At 41.5% G+C, this 24,302-nt stretch overlaps 1 protein-coding gene across 2 annotated transcripts in view; it reads left to right on the forward strand.

The window, feature by feature from the left end:
• The window catches only part of creb3l1 (cAMP responsive element binding protein 3-like 1), a 30,504-nt gene that overhangs the window by 501 nt on the left and 5,701 nt on the right, over positions 1–24,302 (forward strand). Inside the window, exons 2-9 of one of the 2 annotated variants that reach the window (XM_075478010.1) lie at positions 11,982–12,114; positions 13,276–13,362; positions 19,981–20,135; positions 20,226–20,307; positions 20,798–20,994; positions 21,475–21,621; positions 21,706–21,764; positions 23,816–23,884. In XM_075478010.1, the coding sequence (XP_075334125.1) occupies positions 11,982–12,114; positions 13,276–13,362; positions 19,981–20,135; positions 20,226–20,307; positions 20,798–20,994; positions 21,475–21,621; positions 21,706–21,764; positions 23,816–23,884 (929 nt within the window). The remainder of the gene's footprint in view (positions 1–11,981; positions 12,115–13,275; positions 13,363–19,980; positions 20,136–20,225; positions 20,308–20,797; positions 20,995–21,474; positions 21,622–21,705; positions 21,765–23,815; positions 23,885–24,302) is intronic. The other variant, XM_075478011.1, reaches the window with a different exon arrangement.

Below are 24,302 nucleotides of genomic sequence, written 5' to 3' on the forward strand. Positions count from 1 at the left end.
AGCCGGACCTCAGGAGGGCGGTGGAGTCATTAAGATCCTGACACACATCCGGGGCTCAGACCCTGTGTGCGTAAATGTGTGTGTGTTTAATTGTGCAAACTGAGATGTGAGACTGGAAACACGGACACGGGGTAGCGAGTTATTGGTTAACTTGCGTGTTCAGCAGCACACCTGGCTATTAATATGCGTTGTGGAGGTTTTGAGAGTTAATTGACCGTTAACTTTTCAGTTTATTATCAAGTGCTGTTTCTTGATTAAACCTCAATCAAAGCTTCTTTCCTTATCACCTACCTAACAGGCAAGGCAATTTTATTTATAGAGCACAATTCGTACACAAGGTAATTCAAAGTGCTTTACAGCTACATAAAATCACAAGAAGGCAATAAAATCATTAAGAAATAAAAAATAAAAAAAACATAAAAAATAATCATTAATTAATTCAATTAAAAGTGAAGAGTGCAGATAAAATACATTTTTTTTTTTATGTTTGTAGCTGAAGGGTGTTTAGATCCTGATGCCGAATAGTTCCACATCCCAGCGGCTTAGATGATAGCAGTTAATAAAATCAAATTCATCTCATTAGCAAAGATCATCTTTGAAAATCACCTGTTTCCGGCTCTCTGCATGCCCTCCTCTGTCATAGCACCTCCTTTCATACCCCGTCCTCATGTTCACTGCTCTTAAGAGCTGTGACTGTCATGAGCTAGTGCAGAATCATGTTTGTTAAGCAATACAACAGCACATTTTAGTGAAGGAAACTAAAGTGGTGCAACAACAACACAGCAAACCTCATAAAGAGTGACAGGCCTCTGTGGAGAATTGTCAGTTTATCCCACACAGCTGTTGCTTCAGTCTCAGCTTTTGGCAGTCATAACACACTGTTGCACTTTAACACAAATCAAGCTTTGATCACTGTGATTGGTTACATCCCCGAAAGTAACTAATTCGCAATTCCAAGTGTGCGTGCGTTGCTTGACTTAAATTCGCACTCTTAATTGATGGCAACAAGGTGGAAAGACTGAGAATCGCTGCGCTCGGAAGTCGCCATCTGCAGGAATGTCTCTTCTTGTCTGTTTCTTTTCTCTCACTCTCTCTTTTCCAGCGTTGTGCTATCCAATCTTTTCTTCTTTGTTTAAAAAAAAATAGTGCATGGTTTTTTTTTCTTCTTCTTCTTTTTTTTTTTTTTTTTTTTTTAAAGGGAGACCTCTATTCTTGTCAGTGAGTCAGCTGCGCAATATGCTTGTGGTTTAAACCTCCCCTGTCTCTTTTCTAAATAAAGAAGTCTACTCTGTTATGGAGCCACTAGGCTGGGCTCTACCACTGAGGACAGGGGAAAAGATGGCTAATAATCAGACTCTTTAATCCACTGAACTCTCTCCTGAGTTTATAATATGTGTTATTTTAGACGGATTAATTTTTTCCTCCTCCAACTTTGTTTTCCACAGTGAAGTACTCATCACAAAAGGTGCTGATGGGGGGAGGGCAGGAGGTTCATTTCTGTGGACCTCTGCCTCAGCAGTGGACACTGATGAATGTACATTTGACTAGAGACGTTGCTTAATAATTATAAGCAATGTAACAATAATTATAAAGCTACTGGAGCAGGTTCTGCTGTTTCTGTGTTAATTGAACACCAATATTGGTGTTTAAATGCTTGGTTCTTTTATTAGAAATGCATAACCACAAAGAACCCATTCAGAAGCAGTTAAATAATGTTCATTATGCATCAATATAAATCGGAATTCAAATCAAATTGATTTGTATAGCACATTTCATGTACAAACAATTCAAAGTGCTTTACATAAAATAAAAACATTGCAGCAGGGAGTGGAATTGATTATTCTCAGGCAAGGTTATTAGACGTTAGTGGGCAACAGGTCTCATTGAACAGAAATTATTCTGGGACAGTGCCACTTGACCACTTGGCTGGTTCATAAGTTGCAGCTTTGAAAGCAAGATTTTGAATTGTTTAGGCGTGTTGTGATACACCGGTACTGGTGATAGTTCGGGACACCGTCTAGTTTGCCAAGATGCCTGGTCTACAGGACATCGAGAACATGGCAAGAGCTTCCAAACTTGGCTGTCAGCCACATTATCAGAGGAAATGGGCCTCCCTGATGGGTCTCAGGCCAAGGCACCATGGCCCCACCTTTCTAGCATCCTTCCATGGGTGTTGCTCCTCCTGATTCACTCTAACGGTGCATGGCCGGCTCTCGCAGCGTTGGTCGGCCCTTTGTGGCTCAGGACCATTTCCAGTTGATTGTTAGGTGAGAACAAAACTCGACCTTGTTTTAACAGGATCTATAGGGGAAGTGGTCCGCAAGTACACCTGGCTGCTCATGCCTCACCACCTCATGAATGGCTGCCATTCATCTAAAGCCAAAGCCCAAATCGCAGCACAAATCAGGACACAGTCAATAGTCATGATATTGGAAAACTGAAATGCAGAGTGATGGTGCATAACTGCAGATGGTATGCCTCCGTACTCACGTTTTGTGTGGAACTTGTTTGCCAAGAACGAGACAAAACACACAAATTTGACTTTTACTGTTTTTGATATTATATAAATACAGTTTCGTTATCACGAATTCTTCTCGCCACAATTATGATAGTGGGCCAGTTCTTGCTTTGATGCAGACTATAGTCTGGAATGATTAAAAAGAATATGTGCAAAGATAAACCCTAAACAGACCTACAGTGAGTGTAGCCATTGACCTGAAACGGTCAGTAAGGGCTTTTAGCTGTCTTACAAAATGACTTGCATGCTTAAAGTATATTGTTGTGGGACCGTGGTCACTAAATGGTGTTCAGCTTCTGTACTCAGGAGAAAGAGGACTCACATGAGTCTAATTGGTGGCTTTGTGCGCAGATACGTCGGAGCTACACTTAAAGTTATTCAGACAATGTGACAGGGAACATGAAAACTGCCTCCTCTGAAGTTGCAGCATCAATGCATTTGTGCTCGTTTGTGTCTCTGCCGTGTTCTGGAGGCCTCCTCCCCCGTGTGTGCGCTCAGGACTGGGGATTGAATCAAACTGAAGATTCAGCTGCTTTCCTTGGCCAAGCAACGTTTTATGAACTGGCACGATGTAAACAGTTAAATCGGTTACAGTCAAGTTGGGGTTCCCGGAACTGGACCAGAACTGAACCCGTTTGCTTTGTTTGTAATGTGCCATGAGATGGCCTCTGTTTAAAAAGATTGTCCTCTGAAGACAGCAGAATTGAATTGAAATAGATGAACATGATAGCTCTGACCATGCACTACTTTTAAATGCACAGCCCTGATAAACCCTCACATACCAACGATGAAAACCACAGTTGGAATAGTTAAAATTAGAAAGGTAATTAAAGTAAATTAGTTGTTGAAGCTATTAATCTCTAATCTCTCATAGATTGTTCAACTATGACAGCCCAAACAGTCTCTTCTTCATCAGCCATACTGCCCTCTCCTAACAATGGAAGTCACTCCTCTACTTTGCTGTGTTTGTGATCGTCACAGAGGCTTCAAAGAGGACTGGTCAGTCCTAATGATAGTAGTCCTGAGTCATCAAATCCATAAAAGGATGCACTATCCCAGTTTATCGGTTTGTGGTCCTTGACCAAAACTGTGGAATTCCCAACATTTGAAACTCAAAGGTACATGACATGTTGGCATGTTTGTTGACAGGGAATGAATGAATTGGTCAAAATGAGTTTAGTCAATGTTTTCCTGCAGCTTTGTGTGTGTGTGTGTGTGTGCTATCTATTGTCCTTTCGGGTATTCGTTGTAGTCACAGCTTCTTACTCAAACAAATAAGTTTCTTTCCAGGTTTTGCCTTTCACTCTTTGTCCATAATAACAACCAAAAACACAAATCACAAAACTCTACATGTTTTCTGATTTGAAACGGTCACCGTTCACTGACTTTATAAAGGTGCACTGTGTGGTGCAGTTCAACCCGAGAGTCGCAACTTCCTGCTCAGTATTTTTGCCTACTTCTTTCAGTACAGAGCGTGCCTGTTGATACGCAGAAATAGGTGTGTGCGGAGCAGATGAAAAGAAACTAGCATTATTAACCGGATAGTTGAGTGCAAATTGTTTTGCAGAGAACAAACTGATATTCTTGTGTTTAAGGAAATGACAGAGTACAATCAAACACTCAATCAAACGTGTAGTTTTAGTGCTTTATCACCTCAAGATGCTCCACTATGAAACTCTCCAAACACAGCCTGACATGCAGAGAAAATCTTGGCAACGACAGACTAGATGAAAAAAGCAGACGCGCATTTATTACAGCGTCACCTATATCATTCAGGAATCTGACAGAAAGTTCAGCAAGGACTAAGAATACCCCAAAGGTGCATGCAAGCTTGACACTTCAAATTCAAGCTTGCCTTGGCTGCAGTTAAAACTGAGCAGTTGCTTCACATGCAGTCAGTGATAACTGGCACAGCCACTGGACTTGTGTGTTTATTACATCATTGATCACACATCAACATTGCAATTTATCACCCGCTGGGAGCTCATTGCATGTTCGAACAGCTCTGTGTGCAGTTCTCCTAAAGCCCTAAAGGAAACAAGAGTGGGGCTGCAACAAATGATGCTTTCATGGTGGATTAAAATTAGATTTAATCTGTTTATTAACACTTTCAGACCTCAAGCCCGCCCCCAGGCATGGAAACTGCAATGCCTACATGTTGCATCAAGTCTGAATGGGTTAATCATTCAGTCTGCTTCATGTCACAGCATCAGCAAGTCCAAGGTGATGCAGGCACGAAAGCAAATGTAAACATGGTGACGCCTTAAGAACTTGGGGACAGTTTTAAATGTGTTTAGAATGAATAGAAATTCGTACTCCGAAGCAAACAACTGGACCAATTGAGTATTTTTTTCTTGGGAGGCAACTTTTATATCCTTGTAGTTGTTAACAGAGAAGGGACTAGCCTCTTGAAATGATTGTGCCAACTTGTTTCATACGATTCACATATAGTGATTGCTACTGATACACTCTTTTTGCTCTTTTCCTTCAACTCCACAATCTATATTCTGCTTCCCCTTTTCTCCTCCTCTTACTCTCCATCTATATTCAGTTTTTTTTTTTTTTTTAGCTCTAGTCTCCATTCAGACCCTGTACTCCAGCTGTAAAAAAAAAAAAAAAAAAAAAAAAAAAAGAGGCCACACCCATCTCATTTGCATGCCAGTTGCTGATTGGCTCCTCGGCTGCCAGAAGGAATGCATGATGGCATGCAGCAGTGTGTGTGAGAAGGAAAAATACTCTTCTACTGTTTTATTGGGAACTATAACTCTGTTCACTTCTGTCTCGCTCCTCACACCACCTCAGTAACCACCTCAGCTCCCCGCTCACACACTCAGATATAGTTCAAGTGAAGGCAAACCCGGGCCAACCCCGCCACAAACCACCACATGAAGCCAAATACAGTCCAGAATGTTTTCCTTCTCTTATCTGTGGCAGCCAGGATTACAGCATAATGACAGGACTTTTTCAGGTGGCTCAAGTCTGCAGTTTTCTTACATACCAACAAATAAGGGAGTTTTAAGAAATGTTATCTTGAACAGTTCAATTTAGAGAATTTAGTTTTTTTTTTAACAAATTGATATTTTCGTTATTGATAGATACACAGATACTTTGGTTGTTTTTGTTGAATAGTTTTCTCTTTAAAAATGTGAAGAATGTTTCACAGTTTACCTGAGTTGCTCACATCAAGTGTCCCAAAGCTGTGAAGTTAAACCAATACAGCATGAATGGGATTACCAATGGGTTCCGTACTGGCCCGGTGCTAATCGCCCACATTGGTTATGCTCAGGTACATGGATATGGAATAATTATGGGCATCTTATCTGGGGCCCACTTGAGTCAACCGAGTCAACAATTACAGATTCAGCTGAGTCATCTCAGCTGAATCGGTAAATGTTTGCACAGATTCAGAATGAGCAACAAAATTGGGGCCCATTTTTGCCAATGGGCAGCTGACATCGTAACAATATCGAACACCCATACGGAGCCTGTTGCTCATCCTGTTTGTGTGTGTGCACTGCTGCATGGATGTCTTTGATGTCTGCATTTAAAGTTTTATTACTTATCGGCCCATTTGTGGACCAAAATAATGGACTAAAAGTTTTTGGAATGGTAGGATGAAGAGTCATTTTATTTCACTTTTATTTGGTTGTCAGCAAAACAAACCACTGATAATTCATGGCAGCACAAGTATGCTGTCAAGATTGGTTTAATCAGACTCAGATGATTGCCAACAATAGCCGTGAATGCCAAATGTGAGATTGCATGATATTTTTTTTTTCTGTGGCGTTTATATGATGTTCTGAGGATTTTATGATTGTTTCCACTGCAGTATTCCTTCCATAATGTTACACAGTTGTGGTGAGGCTCTCAGTAATCCATTTCATCGTTATATACTTTCCCTCATAGGGAGATGAGGGAATATTTCTATGAGCAGATGAGTTATTTGCTGTATAATGGCTCAGATGCTGGAGGTGGCTCTGCCAGCACACACTGGTGGACAAGCAGCTCTAATTCGAATGATCCTTATGGCACCACACATCTTTTCTGCTTCTTTCACCTGAGCCAGTAAAAGGCAGCCATATGAAAGGAGAGCAGAGAGATGTGCAAAGGTTCGACACGGTTAATTACAGGCATAAGAGTCACTCTCGGCATTTATAATCACCCCTTGCATCTGTCTTTCCCAGCTCTCTTTGTGTGGTTTACATCTCAGATCCGTCCCCCTTAATCACACACCAGCACTGAAATAAGATACAAAACCTGTCAACTGCTTTCTGACACAGTTTTCCTGCCCCTAATGCAACTCTCCTTTTGAGCGGAGAGGGACGCGTTTCAGGTGTTAAAAGGTCCAGTTTTCCTCCAGCGCTCCGCCAGCCTAATACTAACAGTGCCAACTTCTTCTGCTGTGTGACCTCTCTGCTTTTCTTTCTCTTGGCTGTCCAACAGAATGGTTCAGAGAACAGATGTGTAAACAATTACAAGGAAGGGAGAAAATAAAATCTTCCTTGTACACTTGCCAGGAATGAATGTCGGGTAGTGCAGGTGTCACGCAGATTACCATCTGCACTGTTTACAGTCAGGGAAATAAGTTACTTATATGACTTACAAATGAACACTTCATCATTAAAGCTGACAATTAGTGCAAAAAGACAACTGTTCATGCACAAGGCCCTGTCACTGCACAGGTTGTACGCACTGACAGACGAATGACTTGTTGCTTCTTTGTTAATTATAACATGCAAGGAATGTTCGGAGCCTCTGATTATTTTAATGAAAGCTTTACTGCAGTGTGGCCTCGCTTGGTCCAGGTTGCCTGCAACACAAAACTACAATGAATGTCAGAGCCTCAGTGGGAGACATCCTCTGTCATCCATCCATTTACCTGCAGCTTATACAAGGCCTCCTACCCCGTGTCGAATCCATCCCCAGGTTTTCTTTCCGCTTTCAGGGATACGGCCGCAGAATGTGTGACGGCAGATTTCTGTTTGGTTCCAAAATCCAAGATAGCAGAGTCGGGTGGATGTTAATGAGACACTTGCGTGTCCTGTGCGTGTCCAGGCCTGAGAAGCGGTAAGCTTTGCAGCAAGTTTACCTGAACATGCACGTTGTAGGAAAAACACTAAGCCAGGTGACGGGTAAGAAAAAGATGAGCCTCAAGCACGGTGATTCTAGTGGAAGGCGTGAGCTTTATCATAGCCTCCAGGTGTTTTTTTTTAAGCAAATGAGTTCCAAACACACCCAACTAAATGTTGCAGGATAGGTTTACTACTGAAGCTGAATGCAACACTGAGGCCCAGAGCTGCAAATGTAGCTAGATGTCAGCACAACTTCTGGAACTGTAAGAGCTAAGTGCAGCCTATTATAATAATAATAATGCCTGTGCTGCACGTGGGTTAATCCTGCTGGACTAATGCAGCCTTTAAAGCTAATTTTAGATCATACATAATTGTTTTAATTATGGAATTTTCCTTGCTTTTTTTCCTCTCTATCTGTATATCTCCCATTATGACACCAATTAGGAAACTCATTTTTGAACAGACCAGTATAAATGTGACCTATATTCCCAGCGGAGCACATTTAAAGAGACAGTGCAGAGATTAGACATTGTTTTGACATTTAGTGCAGCAGGAGAACAAGGCTGCTCTGTCAGGAGGAATACACTATTCCTGTTTGTTGGTGCGCGTTTATGAATGAGCAAGTATTCACGTGTGTGTGCGTGTGTGTGTGTGTGTGTGTGTGTGTGTGTGTGTGTGTGTGTGTGTGTGAGAGAGAGAGAGAAAGAGAACCACCCGACTCATCCCTTTTGAAAAGTTGGTTTATGCTGTTGAATGACTAGAAGTTTGTGGCAAAAGTGAATTGCATCCAGTTGTTGAGTGTGTTAAATACTATTGGTTTTCCAATTTTAAAAACTTATATTTCACTGCACAGGTGTATAGGATGGATGTGTCCATATAGACAGGTGTCTGGGCAACATCATAGCAGAGGTGGTGGCACAACTGCCGGCAGAATACAGCACTCAACTCAGTTTGTTTGGCAGAGTCGCAGGCCTAAACAGAGAAAACAAACCGGTAAACTTTATCAGTCATCTAAAAAAGATGAATGTAAATTGTTCAAAACTCCAGAGGTATCAAAGCCTGCTGCTAGGAGGAAAATATGATTGTGGACCTAAGCCAGTAAAAGCTACTCCCAAAGTTAGCAAAGTCTCCACAGTGCTCGCTCTGTGTCTCAGAAACCCTGCGAAGCTCTGATCCCATGTCTAAGACTTCTCTTAAAACTACATGGAGAACATTAATATAAGCATGAGGATTTTCCTGCACGCAGATTTAAATTATTACACTCTTATTGATGTGTGTCAGGCTGTGTAGTTACTCACTTTGTATATGACAGCTAGCTCAGTTTGGGACATTTGGCTGGAACTGATAACATTTTTGGTTTGGACTCTGCTGTTTATAGCAATAAATCTGTCACTGTGGACGCCTTTGAAATTTTATTGTACTTTGCATAGTGACAACAAAGGAATATTGAATTAAATATGCTGAGAAATTGAGATCCTGACACCATTTCTGACCATGCTTGGTTTGAGTTTTGAGGTGTCATTTCTGTTTTATAGGGGGAAATATGACTCGTCGTGAACGTTGTTGTATATCGAGCCTGGTGAAAGTAACGTCACCACCATGCAGCACAGAAACGCAACTAATGTCGACAGATTAGTTAAGAATTATAGTCTACATTGAAGCTCTGATCTATTAAAATTTACATTTACTAGCGCTGAAAGTGCACGCTTGTTAAAAAAGAATCCTATGACTGCCATAATCCAGTAGTCTATATGCAAGAAAACCATCAACTAGCAGTTTTGTGTGGAACTATTACTGTAGTTCCTCACTCGAGCACCTAAATGAAACCTGTTTATATATTAAAAAAAAGTCTGTCAAACCACCTAAACCCTAAACCTTCCTCTGAGGTGACATTTCCACCATTTTCAGTCCTTGTGTGCTGCTTCCACATGTTTTCATTAGACAGCTGCATGTGTCCCAGAGTTCCACCGCTGACACACCTGACCTCTCACATTCATTTGCAAATATAGAGGCACGCACACACACCGAGATAATATGTGTGTGAATGTTTTCAAGTTGACTTGTCTGGACCTACACACACCAGTAGTGACTCATACCGAGCACATGGTCCCTTGACATCTTGGATATGGCCTGTGTACTCTTTCTTTCTCATTGGATCTGCAGTTATGGATGCTGCTACATGCGCTGAAGCTTTAATGATTGCATACATTAAAGAGCCTGATAAGAGCCAAACCATATCAGTAAATACTTGGGTGTAACCTTTAGTTAATTTAGGGAAGAAGGACAAAAAGTCTCCCGTGACCGTTCAACTTTGTAGCAAATGACAATTAAGTCCCTGTCATGTCTTTAATGTTGCTTCAAGACTGATGTTTATCTACTGTGACACTTGTGGTGCTTCTTGGAGAAGAGTTTTAACTGATTTCCCAGAATAAAACGTGTAAATCCCTTTTTGGTGCATGTCGCTAATTAAATCAAATTATTCCTGTCACTGTGTCTGTCTGAGGAGCCTCCAAGCAGAGTGTATTTGGGTTCCAACCAACCCGCGCATGTCCGTGTGCGTTGGTGCGTCTGTTTTTGTTCTGGTTTCTGCATGTGTGCTCAAGACTGGGGTGACTCATATTTTGTGTGTGTGTGTGTGTGTATTTATGTGTGTAAACCAGAGCACCATGCTGTCCTAGGCTTCCAGAACACCATCACTCGGCTCAGTGACTCATTCACGGAAAACCGAGGATTAATCTGTTGATGTTGTTTCCCATTGATTGACTCCTCATGCCATCAACGCAGTCTAGATCGTCTCGTTTCCGACACCGAGAGATAACATCTAGCAGAGCTGAAACTATAGGTTGATTATTTGATAATTTCATCGAGAGAAAATTGCCTGTCTTTTCGCAGCTGTTTTCTCTCTTCCAGCTTTCCTTGTTTTTCTCTGTTTATATTATTTCAAGCTGAACTTGGATTTCTGGCTTTTGTTTTGACAAAACAAAACATTTTATTATGATCTCCATCTGGGACTGGCCCATATTTATTTCGTGGCATTTTCTCTATAAGAAACCTAAGAGATGATTCAAGAAAATAGTCAGCATATTAATCAATAGTGAAAATAGCCATTAAATGCAGCCTGTTGTCTCTAAAGTTTCTATTGCAAGGTTAAAAAAATGTAAAAAAGTGAATATTAGTCTTGCAAAAGCCTCATTTAATACATTCAAGCAGTACATTTATAGTTCATACACAGTCGGGTCTGAAAATATTTGGACTCTATAGCTATAGTTAACAATGAATATGGGCTTAAAGTGCACTCGGTCCTCTTTGATTTGAGGATAATACCACCAGAATTAAGGGAATGGTTTTGGAATAACAGCTTCCTAGTAGGTGGAACAATGTGTTTCAGGTTCTCAGAGGTGTTGGACATTACAAATGAAGTTCCATTTTTGATACTTTTAGAAGATTTGCAGACAATGATTGAACCCAGAGTCCTTTGTGATGCTTTTCCTGCTCTTTCCTGCTGTCTGTAGGTGTTTGGCAGTATAAAACTGTACACTTCGGATTTCAGTTGATGTTGTATGTCTTTTCTTTTTTTCTTCTCGCCATCCTCATTAAAGTTGATCTTTCTTTCATTTTCCCAAATGATGCTGTTCCAGAGCTGCTGGGCCTTTTTAAGGCGAGGTCTGATCTGGTTTTTCTGTTTTTAGGACACATGAATGGTTTGCACCTTGTGGTGAAACATCTGTATTTGCTCTTGTAAAGTCTTCTCTCTCTGGCAGACTCGGATAATGATATGCAAACACCCTGGAGAGTATTATCCTCTTGGCTGGGTTCTGTTAAGTGGTTTTATTTTACCATGGGAAGGATTTTGAGATCATCCACCACAATTGTCTCATGAGCTCACCAGTGTGTTATTTTTTTTTAAGCACCAAATTGTGGATTTGGCCTCTCCAGTTGTTTGTGGCATCTTCCTGGTGGACTTGCTTGTTTGTTTGTTTTTTCACAGTCGCTGCCCTGTTTCTCTTCCACTGTGAGCTCCTGTGTCTGCATGTAATGTGTTCTCAATACAAATGCCATCCTTGGAATTAACACCAGACCTTTCGCTTCCTTAACTGATGAAGAAATGACAGAGGAATAGTTCACACCTGTCCATAAACATCTAGGCAGCTGAAAATGAGGTTACTGGATGTAGATCCCATCAAATTAAAGTATACTCTGCAATTTAAATTTACATTCAGTTTTTTTTTTTATTTTAGCTTGAATATTTAGGTAAGAAGCTCATTAACAGAAACCGTGTACCTATGTTTCCAAACTGTACTCCAACTTTATCCTGATAAATCACTGCTTTTGTAAAGTCAAAAAGCCTAAATAACCATTTCTGCTTCCGTGTTTTTATTCATGCATTCCAGCCTTTTTCAGGCGACCAGATGGATGACTTCAGCAGCGAATTATTCAACAGTTTCTTTGACGACCACCTATTAGAGCGACCCCTACTGGCAGACAGGCCTTCACTCCTACACATCGACATGGACAGCAGCCCAGGTGGGTTCGACCTAATCACCACGAGAATATGCATGCCGCACCCTCCACAGCTCCACACGGTATTAGAGTTAAAGAACATTCTTAAGCAACAAAAATTTATTTTCATGACAAGTAACCAATCTAATGCAAGGCAAATGCACCAAGGGTTGGATCACAGCTCCGAAACTTGAAGAGTTGCTGTCGCCACATCTCAGTATCTGTTTGAATCGCATATTTGTTTCGTTAGATGATTATTGGCAGTGCAGCAGTCAGCTTTTTCATTCCGTACCCGACATTTGGTTCGAAAAAGACCACAATCTCAGCGCTTGTTTTGATTTGAAAGCCTTGTGACCATCTGTATCAAAATGTTACTTCCCACTTACATCAACTCTGGCTCCTTCCACACCAGAGAGGTCAAATATCATCACATAAGAGGCAGCTTCTTTTTGCCAAGTTTGTGACAACCAAACTTTCAACCAGCAGGAAATGCATTAGACTCACTGGATTCTGGTATATCTGCTGAGAGTTAGTGTACCACAGGCTTCTCAGTCTGTTGAAGCTGACGTCATGTTGCTGCAGTACGGGCCAGGCTCATCACTTCAAATCAGTGTCCCTGTCAGGTGTTGCCATGATCACAAAGACAGCAAAACGATTGGAGAAGGGGATACAATCTGAACTGTATGTTTCGTTTCTCTCATGAGTCACTATCACGTAAAAGTCTCAAAAGCCCTCTCACTAAGGTTGGGCATGCTAATGTCTCTGGAACAATATCACGGCATGAATTAGAATGAAGGCCACAGCAGACGAGGTCAAATAGGCACAGGCAGAATTTAAATGTGCATCTTTTTATTCAGTCAAAAGCTCTGTGATGCATGCATCTAAAACGAGTCGTCTACACACAAGCCGTATGGATGCATTTATGAATATCAAGGGAAAAGACTTAGCATACACCATGACAGCGACTGTGGGAGTCTTGTCTGAGGGAGCTCAATCAGTGAAAATATTAGCTTGTATGTGCTGTGCACCTGCATGAATATGTTTGGCAGTTACCAGTGATTCCAATGAGCCAATTCAAGCACAATGTCAGAGCTCTGCCTGAGCTCAGTCCTCATTACTGTAGACAGGTGAAGCCAGAAATGTTCCATTTTCCATCCTTCTGAGAAGGGCTTTTTAATCTCACAGATATTCAAGCAGAGCACAGCTACTCTTTGAGTGAAGACTCCGCCCCCCAGAGCCCAGCCCTGTCAATCCAAATGGACCAAGAGTCTGGTGGGTCACTAACTTTGCTATTTTCAGAATTTCTTAATCGGTGCCTCTTTGGGAAGTGTGCCGAGCCAAACGAGACGCTGCTGCTAGCCGTCCCCTGGTCATCTGGTTGCTTCAGTTTTCTGTCCAGTATAACTCGACTGGATTGGCTGTCTGCTATAATATCTGGAACGGTTAGCGTTATCTGATATCTGGTCAATTATATGAACAGAAAGTGGCGCCTTTAGTGACGAAGTCCAGAGAACACATTATATTTCAACTCCTGTTTAGTTTATCTTAGCCTGACTCATCTTCTTCATCCTCTCCTCCTGTCATCCTCTCTGTCTGTGTCTCTACCTTCTGTCTGTCTGTCTGTTTCTCCGTTTGTCCCGGGGATCCTGCTGTCTGAGCAGCAGGATCCCAGTCTGAGCAGTCCTCCTCCAGTTAAGCCCTGCCCACCTCACACACACACTCACACATAAACACACACAGACCCGCACAACGCTATGACAAGCATATGGTTTTAAGTCTGCAGCTTTAGCCGGAGCCAGCGGAAACTCTTTCTCCTTCTCTCCTCTGTCAGGTTATCTCTCCGTCTTTGACTCCTGGTTTCTCACTCTGTGCTTCTCTGTCTTCCTTAATCCAACTAAATCCATTTTATTGGTATAAATATCAATTACCTGCTTTGGCAAAACACCACAAGTGTGGCTCCCATTGGTCTGACTGTCAGTTTTAATTGTGTAAACATCTTCAATACAGTGTTGAATATTTATTTAGATCATATTTGAGATAATAAAGTTAAGTGATTTCAAACTTAGTAAATCAGTTTAAGGTTATTCTAACTTAACATACAGTTTGTTTTGATAGAAAGGTCTCCACACTGATGCCCAACATCAACCTTATTTATTGCCTAATGAAATAAAATAGCTTTTATTATTATTTTCTTGTTGTTTTTTTTTGTTCATTGCCTCAGTCTGCAGCATGACAGCCAGCTGCGTGTCGACACAAAACACATCACATCGTACTCAGATCTTTTCTAGCTTGTTCGTATTGGACAGATAAACTGGAGTATAATCTCAGATACTGACTTTTGCTTTTACCAGTTGCACGTCTCTACTGTTTCTATGCACAGATGGGGCAACCGATCCATTCAGTAAAGGAAATGAGTCCGAGGTGAAGAAGAGCTTCATTTGAGAGAATAAACAAAGTCTTATACTATACCTGGCATCAAAAGTATTAGTTTTGCAGTCGTCGAGCCACTGTAATGAAGGTGTTTAAGGGCGAGTTCCTTGTCTGTGTGTTACGGCTTATTCAGTGTTAAAAGCATATACAACATACATCATATGAGCATAAAAGCACTTGCTAAATGTTGAAATTTAAGAAATTTTTCCTTAAATTATAAACAAAGGTGTCTCAGTTCCTGGTTTTGAACGTTGTGCAAACTCAAGGGTCCTTGTGCACGCTGCCTCTTCACAGGCCCAGCAGCCTGACAGCAGGAGCTGCTGCTTGTTTGTCCTGATGAGTCGGGTTAATTAGACACCTACAGATGTTAGAGGTTCTTGACCTTTGAGAAACCCAGTGGGCTCTAAATGAAGGGATTTGTGGAATGTCACTGTGTAGAGTTGGACCAGAATACTGACATCCTGTCCAATTTGAAAACAGGTTGATCCTCTGGTCATATATTACATTAGATGCTTTTATCCAAGGACTTACAAGTGAGGAAACCACTTGAGGGAAACGTGGTGGCCCTTTTTATGCGTCTTAAGGAATTTTCCATGAAATCACACACGCAGAATTGGATTTGGTGAGTTTTGCATGTAAAACCAAAACTACCGGGTATGTCGGTTTGTATAAATTTGACAAAACATGGGTTTATTTAGGGAAACGCACCATATGAGGAACAATAAAGATATAAATAGTAAAGGTATTAGATGTATAAAAGGCGTCAATACTGCAACAACAATATGCCTTTTGTATCCCTTTTATTTTATTTTTCTTCGCCGTTCCTTGAGATCTTGGTTTCCTGGAGCCTGGTTTCGGATCCCTCTTGTTTTTACTGCTGGACTTGTTCTTAATTTTGATGATGAAAAGTATAAATATTGTGTGAAATGCATCACTAGTCAGAGGGCTAACGGAGACTTAACAGAGGCGTAACGTTAGTCCACATTTTAAGCACGGTGACATGCTTGTGTTATTGACACTGTCGCACATTTTCTTTTCTCTCTCAGCCTGTGGTCTTCGTTTGCGTTTGCTCTTATTCGGTCAAAGAGAAGCTGTGTGTTTTACAGGAGCTCCTATTGCGCTGATCCATCTAATGTTTTAATACTACTGCTGCCCAGCTGAGATCAAACACAGACACCGCCCCCCCTCCATTAGCCCCCTGTGATGACTGCCTGGAGCTTTTCTCATTAACATAGGTTTTCCTACCTGCGCCTACACCATTTTTTTCTTGTTTTTTTTTTTCCTTCTTACTATTAACAACATCTAAAAAAAAAACTGCCATAAACTGAGGAGAGGATGGATCAGGTTTTAATGTTTACACTTTCCATCTCTTTTCCGTTTCTCTTACGATGACCTTACACTGAACAGAACTATGGAGAATCTGTCTGTTTAAATTTCTCCTAAATAGCACATAGAGAAGCCCAAATGACAGCGAAAAGCTTCTGGTGTTCATTAAAAATGCTGGTCGAGAGCTTTCCAATCAGACCCCGGCTTAATAAGGGCAGGGGGCTTAACGAGGCTCAGGCTGGCAGCAGAGCTGGCCTCATTAGGACAGGCTTCTTCTAAGGCTTGCTGTGATATTGAGGATGTAGGAGAACAGGTAAAAGGCGGATCTACGCCAAAACTAGATTTCTGTGTTACCTCTAATGTGAAAGAGTTTAAGCTAATAATCACTGACATTAGTGACAAATGACAATGATAGATAGAAGTAGCTGTAATGAAGGTGGCATCAAGCTGCAGTCGGGGCTCAGTGTGGAGAGATTACTGCTACAAATGAGCTGTTTAAAGTTATTGAATTGGTAGTTGTTGCACACCTTTTACCTTTTCCGTCTTTGCTGCAGTGAGAATATTTGGTGGTAAAAGTGAAAAGCCACTGCTCTCTTTCATTCTTTTGTATTTTCTTTTTCTTTTCATGCTGGTTTCCATGCCATAGCATATCTGTGATAAATGTCCCTTGAGCAACTGCATCATGTGACTTCTACGTACATTTGACAGTTTCAGTCATTTTGTCATCCTCATTTTCTTTGTTTTTCTTTTTTTTTTTCAGTAGAGGTGAAGCAATGAAACGATTTACTTTACTTTCTTCACTCGAGTCAGGGGAAAGTGTTGGACTATTTAGAGCCACAGCTCATCGAAAGTCTGGCATTAAAAGGAGTTTGAAGTTGTCATGTTGTACTTTAGGAAATTAAAACAGGCATTTTCCCACAATTTTCATGCATTTCATGTATCGACCGATCAATCAAGAAAGTAATCATTCGATTAAAAAAAAAAAATCCAATGTAGTAACTGTTAGTTGCAGCCTTGAAGTACAAGCCATCTGTAGGAGGAAATACTTTGGCTGTCAGTTTACTGTAAACAAGTTGGATATAATATTTAAACCCTGAAAAATCCTTGTTATGACTAGACAACTGTTGATTTGGGGTCAGGGGGGGTCAACGGCTTACTAATGTGCATGAGCAGCTGAGGCTGTCCGTGTAGTCCGCTCCCACAGAGGAGCTACTGTAGCACAAACTGCTGAAACCCTAAGTCATTTTATTCTTTAATAGATGGCAGGAAGAAAACCTTGGGTCCTTGCATCCACGTGGATGTTACCACCTTCCTAAACACTGTTTCAGATCACACTCATGGCAACGGTGCTCTCTGAAAGCCTCTCGCAGCAGCACAGTGTGCCGGGCTACATGGCAAAAAAATGCTCAGGGATGGTTTGAGCAACATGAGAAAGAGTTTATGTTGTTGAGTTGGCCTCCATAATCCCTAGATCGTGTTCCAGATGAGCATCTGTTGGACATGCTGGACAAAAAAAAGGTCCAACCAGTTGCGCACCTCACAGCGCTTGCAACATGTTGGTTTCTCGTAATACTTGAACAGGACACCATCAGAGTCAATGCCCTGATGGGTCAGATTAGCTTTGGCAGTATAAGAGGGAACAATGAATGCAGTGTTAGGCAGGTGGTTTTGTTGTTGGGCCTGATTGGTGCAAAGGAACCAACTTCCTATTGATTCGGGCTGAATTTGCCAATTCTCATGCATTGCACTCTTTCACTTGTTTCCTAATCCAGCGAGCTCCTGGAGAGGTTGTCATAAGGTTGATTTATCTTTTTTGAACAGCACATGACCTGTCACATTTCTGTCAGCTGTGCTTTAACTATTGGGCCCAAATGAACAAAAACAGATGTGGAATTAGTGCAGCTGATAATAAAAAACAGCTCTATTGGATCCAGTGTTCATCTTATAAATCAGATTATATTTTGGCAGGCTCAATGACACTGTTTGTCTCTAATACTGACAGTGCACATTGTAATGTGGAGTTTTGCTGCTATTGAGTTCAGGTCTTCCTTAGGCAGCAGAAAGGAGCCACGGGGACTCGTTTTTAAGATGGAGTCTCGCTGCGCTAATCCCTCGCTATAGTGATGGACAGAGTAACGAGGCAATCTGCTCGCTCTCTGACTGGCACACACCTCCACCCCCCTATGTTTTCATCCAACACACACACACTCTTACACACAGCTTGTAAACTTGAGAGCGTTTTACCAGCACAATGTTGCTAGGAAACCAGGAGGTGATTAACGTGACGCTCTCTCCAAACACACACAGACAGCAACTGCTTTCTTTCAGTGCACCTCGGGAACCTCTTGGGTTGTGTTTTGTGACAAACATCAAAGTGTCTGTTCGTGTCTTAAATGCTGACTTGATGAAACGCACTCACTCCTCCCTTTCTACCTGGAGTTACCTTTTACTTGCCTTTTTAACTCTTTGAAAGTTATGTCACAGTTTCACTTTTAAAAGTAAAGGTAAAAAAGTTTTTATGTACAGCTTTTTTCCTAATGAGGTTCCTTTGGAGCAGCTCACCTTTTTAAAAGGGCCTCAATTCAAAGCAGATGCAGTTAACCACCTTCTCTGGTAGAGTCATTGATTTGTCCACTGCTGTTAGCACTAAAAGCCCCAGATCGTACAATCCCCAACATGCAGCTCAAGCATTAAAATTAAAATCAAATCTAACCAAAGCCCTCTCAGTTTTGACTAAATTCACCTGGAAATAAAGTGGACATTATGCACCCTTCATCGTAGGTTGAGGAATACTTTTAAGTAAAGGTAGCTTTGAAACTGGTGACACAATCCGTAATGGAAAGATCAGAGCCGAACTATAAGCAAAAAGACCTCCTACTCCTCTAACTTTCGATTGTGTTGTGCTTTTAATTGTAGTATTTGGACTCTGACTCTCAAAGACGAATTGACTTAGAGGACTGCGTGCCCAGGAAACTCTAGACAAATCCGAATGTTGAGCATGGACTGAAAAATGTTTATTTTGTGCAGTTACACAGTTAACCTGGTTATCCTTTTTTTTCCATAAGAAAGGCTCCAGGAGAAACGGGGCTTACTCTCACCAAATGCATTTCAGTCCTCAGTCCCTCTGACAGTAAAGGACATCATTCTGCAATTGCAAGAGGCGTGTTAGCAAGATATTCTCACGTGGGCTACCGTGAAGTGTGGGAGTTAGCCACAATTAGCATCTTTGATTTTCAGCTTTGTCTTCTAAGATGTCATTTGAAGAGGGTTGATGTCTCTGGAGCTCCAGCTAGTTTTCCTGTTGCCCTGCAGTGACATTTAGGTGCCTAAAAATACCTCCTGTAGTTCACAGTAGACTAAACAATAAAGTACCTGTGAGCCACTCCTAGCAATATATCCATATTGTGTTTTGGTGGCCCTCATTTAAACTACCGTCTGCATACTTTAGTTATTTAGAGATGGTAACTGTGTCTTTTCTCAGGAAGGATAATGAAGACAAGCTTCTGGTTCAGCCCATCTTTTATTTCAGGGTCTATATACACTCAGTCGAGACAAATTATGCACCACAGTTGCCAGAGCGACGTTGTCCAGCAGCCTGTAATAACCAGCCTTGTCAGGAAGTGCTCAAATATTCTGGGGAAGCTCTTTCAAAGTGGGATTTATAAGTTACCGGTTATTTCTCATTGGCAGACCTACAGCAAAGCCTCCCTGTAGAGAAATGTGGTGAGGTATACTGAGGTCCCTTGGAGAGTTGGAAGTTCATTTAACTTTTTGGGCAGGATAGGAAGCTTTTCTTGGCTTTTCTTAGGATTAATTTTTACAGTAATAAGGTGCTTTTTGCCGGAGTAACATTGATGTGGTGCACAGCTAAAATGGTGCACAGCTTGGGTTGTAACTGTTTTTGTTAGATTTTGTGTTGTGGACATAGGTGCAAGAAGTAAAGTAAAGGGTAAAGAAGTCAAACCTTCAGTTCACAAAAAGTTGGACTGAATTGGCTGCAGTAGCTTGACTTTTAAAGCAACACTCACAGGTAATTCAGATTAATGACAGCCTCACAAAACGGCTTTAAAAGATATGTTAATTTCATGTTTTCTGTCTTTTTTTTTTTTTTTTTTTTTTTTTTTTTTTTTTCAGAGTTTGAGTGGAACTTCAGTCAGGACCTGTCTGCCATCTTGGTAAAACAGGAAGAGCCTGATGTGGGTCAAAGGTTAGATCCTCAGCCTCTGGAAGGCCCTCCACTCATATTAAGCCCTGCCCCTCCACACAGAGGATCACCGTGGACACACACGGTAAGTAAGCATCCAGCCTGTGCCTACCAAAGATGATGTCGTTGATGCTCACCGTTAACTGTTCGGTTTGTGTGTCTGTCGTTCCTGTAGGAGCACAGTCAAGATGACATGAAGCCGGTGGCTATAAAGGATGAACCCAGAGAGATCGGACAGTACCTCAGCCTGCCCAGCGGTACGCACCACAGCACAGACGGATGCATACACACACCCACATCTAGCTACGGTATCACAGCTCCATGAAGCAAATCAGTACCTGGAGGGTTTTAAATATTCATATCATATCGACATTACCTTCAAGAAAACATTGAAACCTAAAAGTTTCAGTGCTCCATTTCACCTAAAATCCTTAAAGTTTTGAAGCCCAGGTCAAATAAAATAAAAATAAGTGTTAAAATAGTTCAAATATGATGGGAACTTAACCCTGAGTCTTACTCCCAGGCTGTATAGTACTCTCAAGTCTCACTTTCTTGGGAGGAATTCTAACACTGAAACACATTGCTACCAGAAATCCAAAGCGCAGGCCACAACAAACACTCCCTGACAGCATATCTATGTCTAACTTCTAGCATTTCCTCCATCTTTCTTCATATTTAAGAAGAATAAACTCTGCGATTCAACATTATTAATCAAAAGCACTCTTTCAACACTTTCCGGCCTTTTAGACGATGCTCTCCAGCTCCCTCCCACCCCTCCCAGTAGTAACCACGGTGACAGTGACGGCTCGCTTCCACCCTCCTCCCCACACCTCAACCTGCCACCATCTTCCCCCCAACCACAACAGAGGCCAGGAGGTCGTGCCTCCTCCGCCTCCTCCTCCTCTTCAGCCATTTCCTCTTCACCTCTCCTCACTGCACCACATGTGAGTTCAAGTGCATCACATTTTCTCTCTGCTTCCTTTCTCTTTTTTATTATGCCAGTTCTACACTAATGTCTATTGGTTATTATATAGACCACATTTCTGTTGGAAGTCATTTTAGCTTTGTTAGCTATTGGCTGTATTGGCTCAAAGTTGATAGTTTGGAAAAACGCAATGTGAGACACAGCGTTAGCTGTAAATAAGCTTCCATTTTGATTTCATTTGATTCATTAAATCATCTCTCGGTTTGCTGCCAGAATAGAGTTTACTCACTTACAGTCGGAACATTTTGTCTGTCTGATTTAGCTACTTTTCCCCCCTGATTAAATTAAACACATTTTATGCCAAGCCAACGTATTGGACAATATTGTTCGTAACAGAATTCTGTCTTGACCTCATTTTACCCGTATCTGAAATTTGGATGCGCCTTAAAGTGAGAATCATTCCACAGTGATGAAGTGCTTTTTTTTTTCCACCATGCAGAAGCTGCAGGGTTCAGGACCCCTCATGCTGACGGAGGAAGAGAAGAGGACCCTGGTGGCAGAGGGTTACCCAGTACCAAACAAACTTCCCCTCACAAAGAGTGAAGAGAAAGCACTGAAGAGAGTCCGACGGAAGATTAAAAACAAGGTAAGCTCTGCACCTTTTATTCTTTTTGATGGTTGTAGTGACTCACAGTCCAAAAAAAATGCTGATGTTTGTCTGTTGGTCCAGATCTCAGCTCAGGAGAGTCGGAGGAAGAAGAAAGAGTATGTGGAATGTCTGGAGAAAAAGTAAGGCTTGGAAAAACAAATCTTTGTTTTTCCGTTTCTTTTCCATTCCTTCTCAAATGACAATGGATCTGTTTGTTACCCTTTTTATTCTGCTTCTAGTTCCCTCGTGTTGTGCCACATGTAAATCAGCAACCATTCTCTGTCAGAAAGGTCCATCCAAAGATGTAAAATCAACACTCTTGTGTGTTTACACCTAAATGTCTCAGAAGCTGTCTCAAGTCAGTCCAGCTGCTGGAAATGCTTTCACAACCAGTGTCAAAGTAACATATCAATGGAATGAATGCGTAACTCCTTCCTCTGCCTCTCTGAACTGTATTTAAGAGTTTTGACTTCAGTCCAGAAGGCAGCCTTTTAGATACTGAGGTTTTCCCTCAGTTGACTCTAACCAGTCTTTTTTTATGCACAACCCTGTGCTTGCTGTTGACGAGGGGAAAAAAAAGAAAATTCAACTGACTGAAAGGGGGATAGAGTTGTGTAATGCTGAAGTGAGCTTGGCAGTAGCTGTTCACTTTGGAGCCAGTATTTGTATTTAGAGGTTTTCCCAACTGCTCCAACTGCTGTGGAGCTGAGTGAGACGTAAGAGCTCTACTGGGGATTAGACTGGAGGCAAACTCAGGTCCTTGTGGGGTCAGAAATGTTTGATGTACTTAGAATCCTCGCAGGATGAGGATTTCATCAGCACTCATCTCCAACAAGTTAATAGACCCTTCTTTCCTCTTCTTTTATCCTCTAATAGTGGTCATTCTTTGCAATGGCAGGGCTCCAAAAACCTGCTGCACACATGGGCCAGATTTACTGACTCTCCTGTCAGAGAGATGAAAACATGGCTTTGTTTTTACATCCTTTTCCTCACAACAAATTACAAAAATCATACCCAGAAAGGCTTATACAGCTGGTTACAAAATGCCATATTAATCTAATCAGAATAAGGCAAAAGGAATGTCAGAGTGCAGCTTATTTTAACTGTATTGATATAACAAAGAGGTAAGAGACGATCCATATCTCTCTATTATCCTCTTTAATATAATTTTTCTTTTTTGGATACAAAGACAAGATTATTGGCTGATTCCCTAGTCAGAAAAAAAAGAAATCAGTATATAGAAATGAGTCCTATTCAGACAAAACATTGGGAGAGATCAGGAGGGTTAGGGTTGAGAGAGTGAGGGATTAGAAAGATTGTAGGTTGATAATGGAGATCAATGAGATTAGTAAGAGATGACAGACAAAGAGAAACTGAGAAAAAAAGGGATGAAAGTCAACTCCCATCTTCTACTCACCTGTGTCCATCTCTATAAAATTGTAAATGTCAAAATAGTTTTAACTTTCTCTATTTTGTCTGCCCTTTTGAAGACATTGTGCATTAAAAAACCGATGCTAAGAGAATAATTCTGTTTAATGTCGGCATCAGAGCAGCTCTGATTCAGGACTAATAAGACTTGGATCGAGCAGTTTGTGAAAAGATCCGGCTGTTTTGCAACTCAACATCACTCGAGTCAGTTTGTCTGTGAAGCACATTTAAACACAACAGACCACTGGCCAAGTGCTGGACAACAGACAAAAAGCAAGGACCACATAAAGAGAATAGAAAGCCAGTGGAACAATGTCGTGAGAAGTAAAACATGCTCACTGTTACGCACTCCAACGCTTGTTGCAACTACCAGTCACTGAAAGGGAATCTTTATGCTGCCATTTTTTTTTTTCAGTTACTCAGACATCATGAAAGCTAAACTGAGATTTGACACGGAGGTGAAGATCGGAAATGAGTACACATCGCATCATCGTACGCCAGGAGACCCAGAGACCAACCTATTTCATGGCTCAGAGTTTATGAAACTCCAAATACTGCACCGTTTAAGGGGTCCAAATTTGAATGAACAAATTGCCGTTCGTTAGTTTATGAGAGGGGGAGATGGGGTTTTGGGGCATTCTGTGGCCCCAGCTTTCTCCTTTTATTGTACTTTAGCCTTGCTCTCATAGGACAATGTTATACTCCAGGTTTAAACGAACGTACGTGCAGCGATGTTACAAGAATCCGTCTGTGTGTCCATCAGGGTGGAGAGTTACACGTCAGAAAACGGTGACCTGTGGAGAAAAGTAGAAAACCTGGAGACGGCCAACAGGTGAGGCTCACACGCACCAGCACACACGAACGTAGTCACTTTGTGCCAGTGACACGAGCCCGTGATTCTTCTTCTACGATGTTTGGCTTTTCATTGAAGGCTCGCAAGCAGGGATGCTGAAACTGAGTTTCTTTTACCTCTGCTTTCTCCTGGTGAAATGAGCTTATTTGTGACCCATGCTGCAGTTTTACCCACACTGGTATTTGTGTTGTGTATCTCAACCTTCTCAGAGTGTTCTTTATATGCTGAATGTGACACAGTGAGATTTATAGGCGTATAAATTGAAAATTGATCTGCTCTTTTAAGCAAAGAGTCACCGAGCTGCTGCCGTCTCCTCTGTTATTATAACAATATGAAACCAATCTGCTATTATGCTGGAGTGGGTGGTTTGATGGGTGGGTGGGTGTGGAGTGGTAGA

Source organism: Odontesthes bonariensis, chromosome 11 (assembly GCF_027942865.1).
Source record: "Odontesthes bonariensis isolate fOdoBon6 chromosome 11, fOdoBon6.hap1, whole genome shotgun sequence".
NCBI classification, from domain to species: Eukaryota; Metazoa; Chordata; class Actinopteri; order Atheriniformes; family Atherinopsidae; genus Odontesthes; species Odontesthes bonariensis.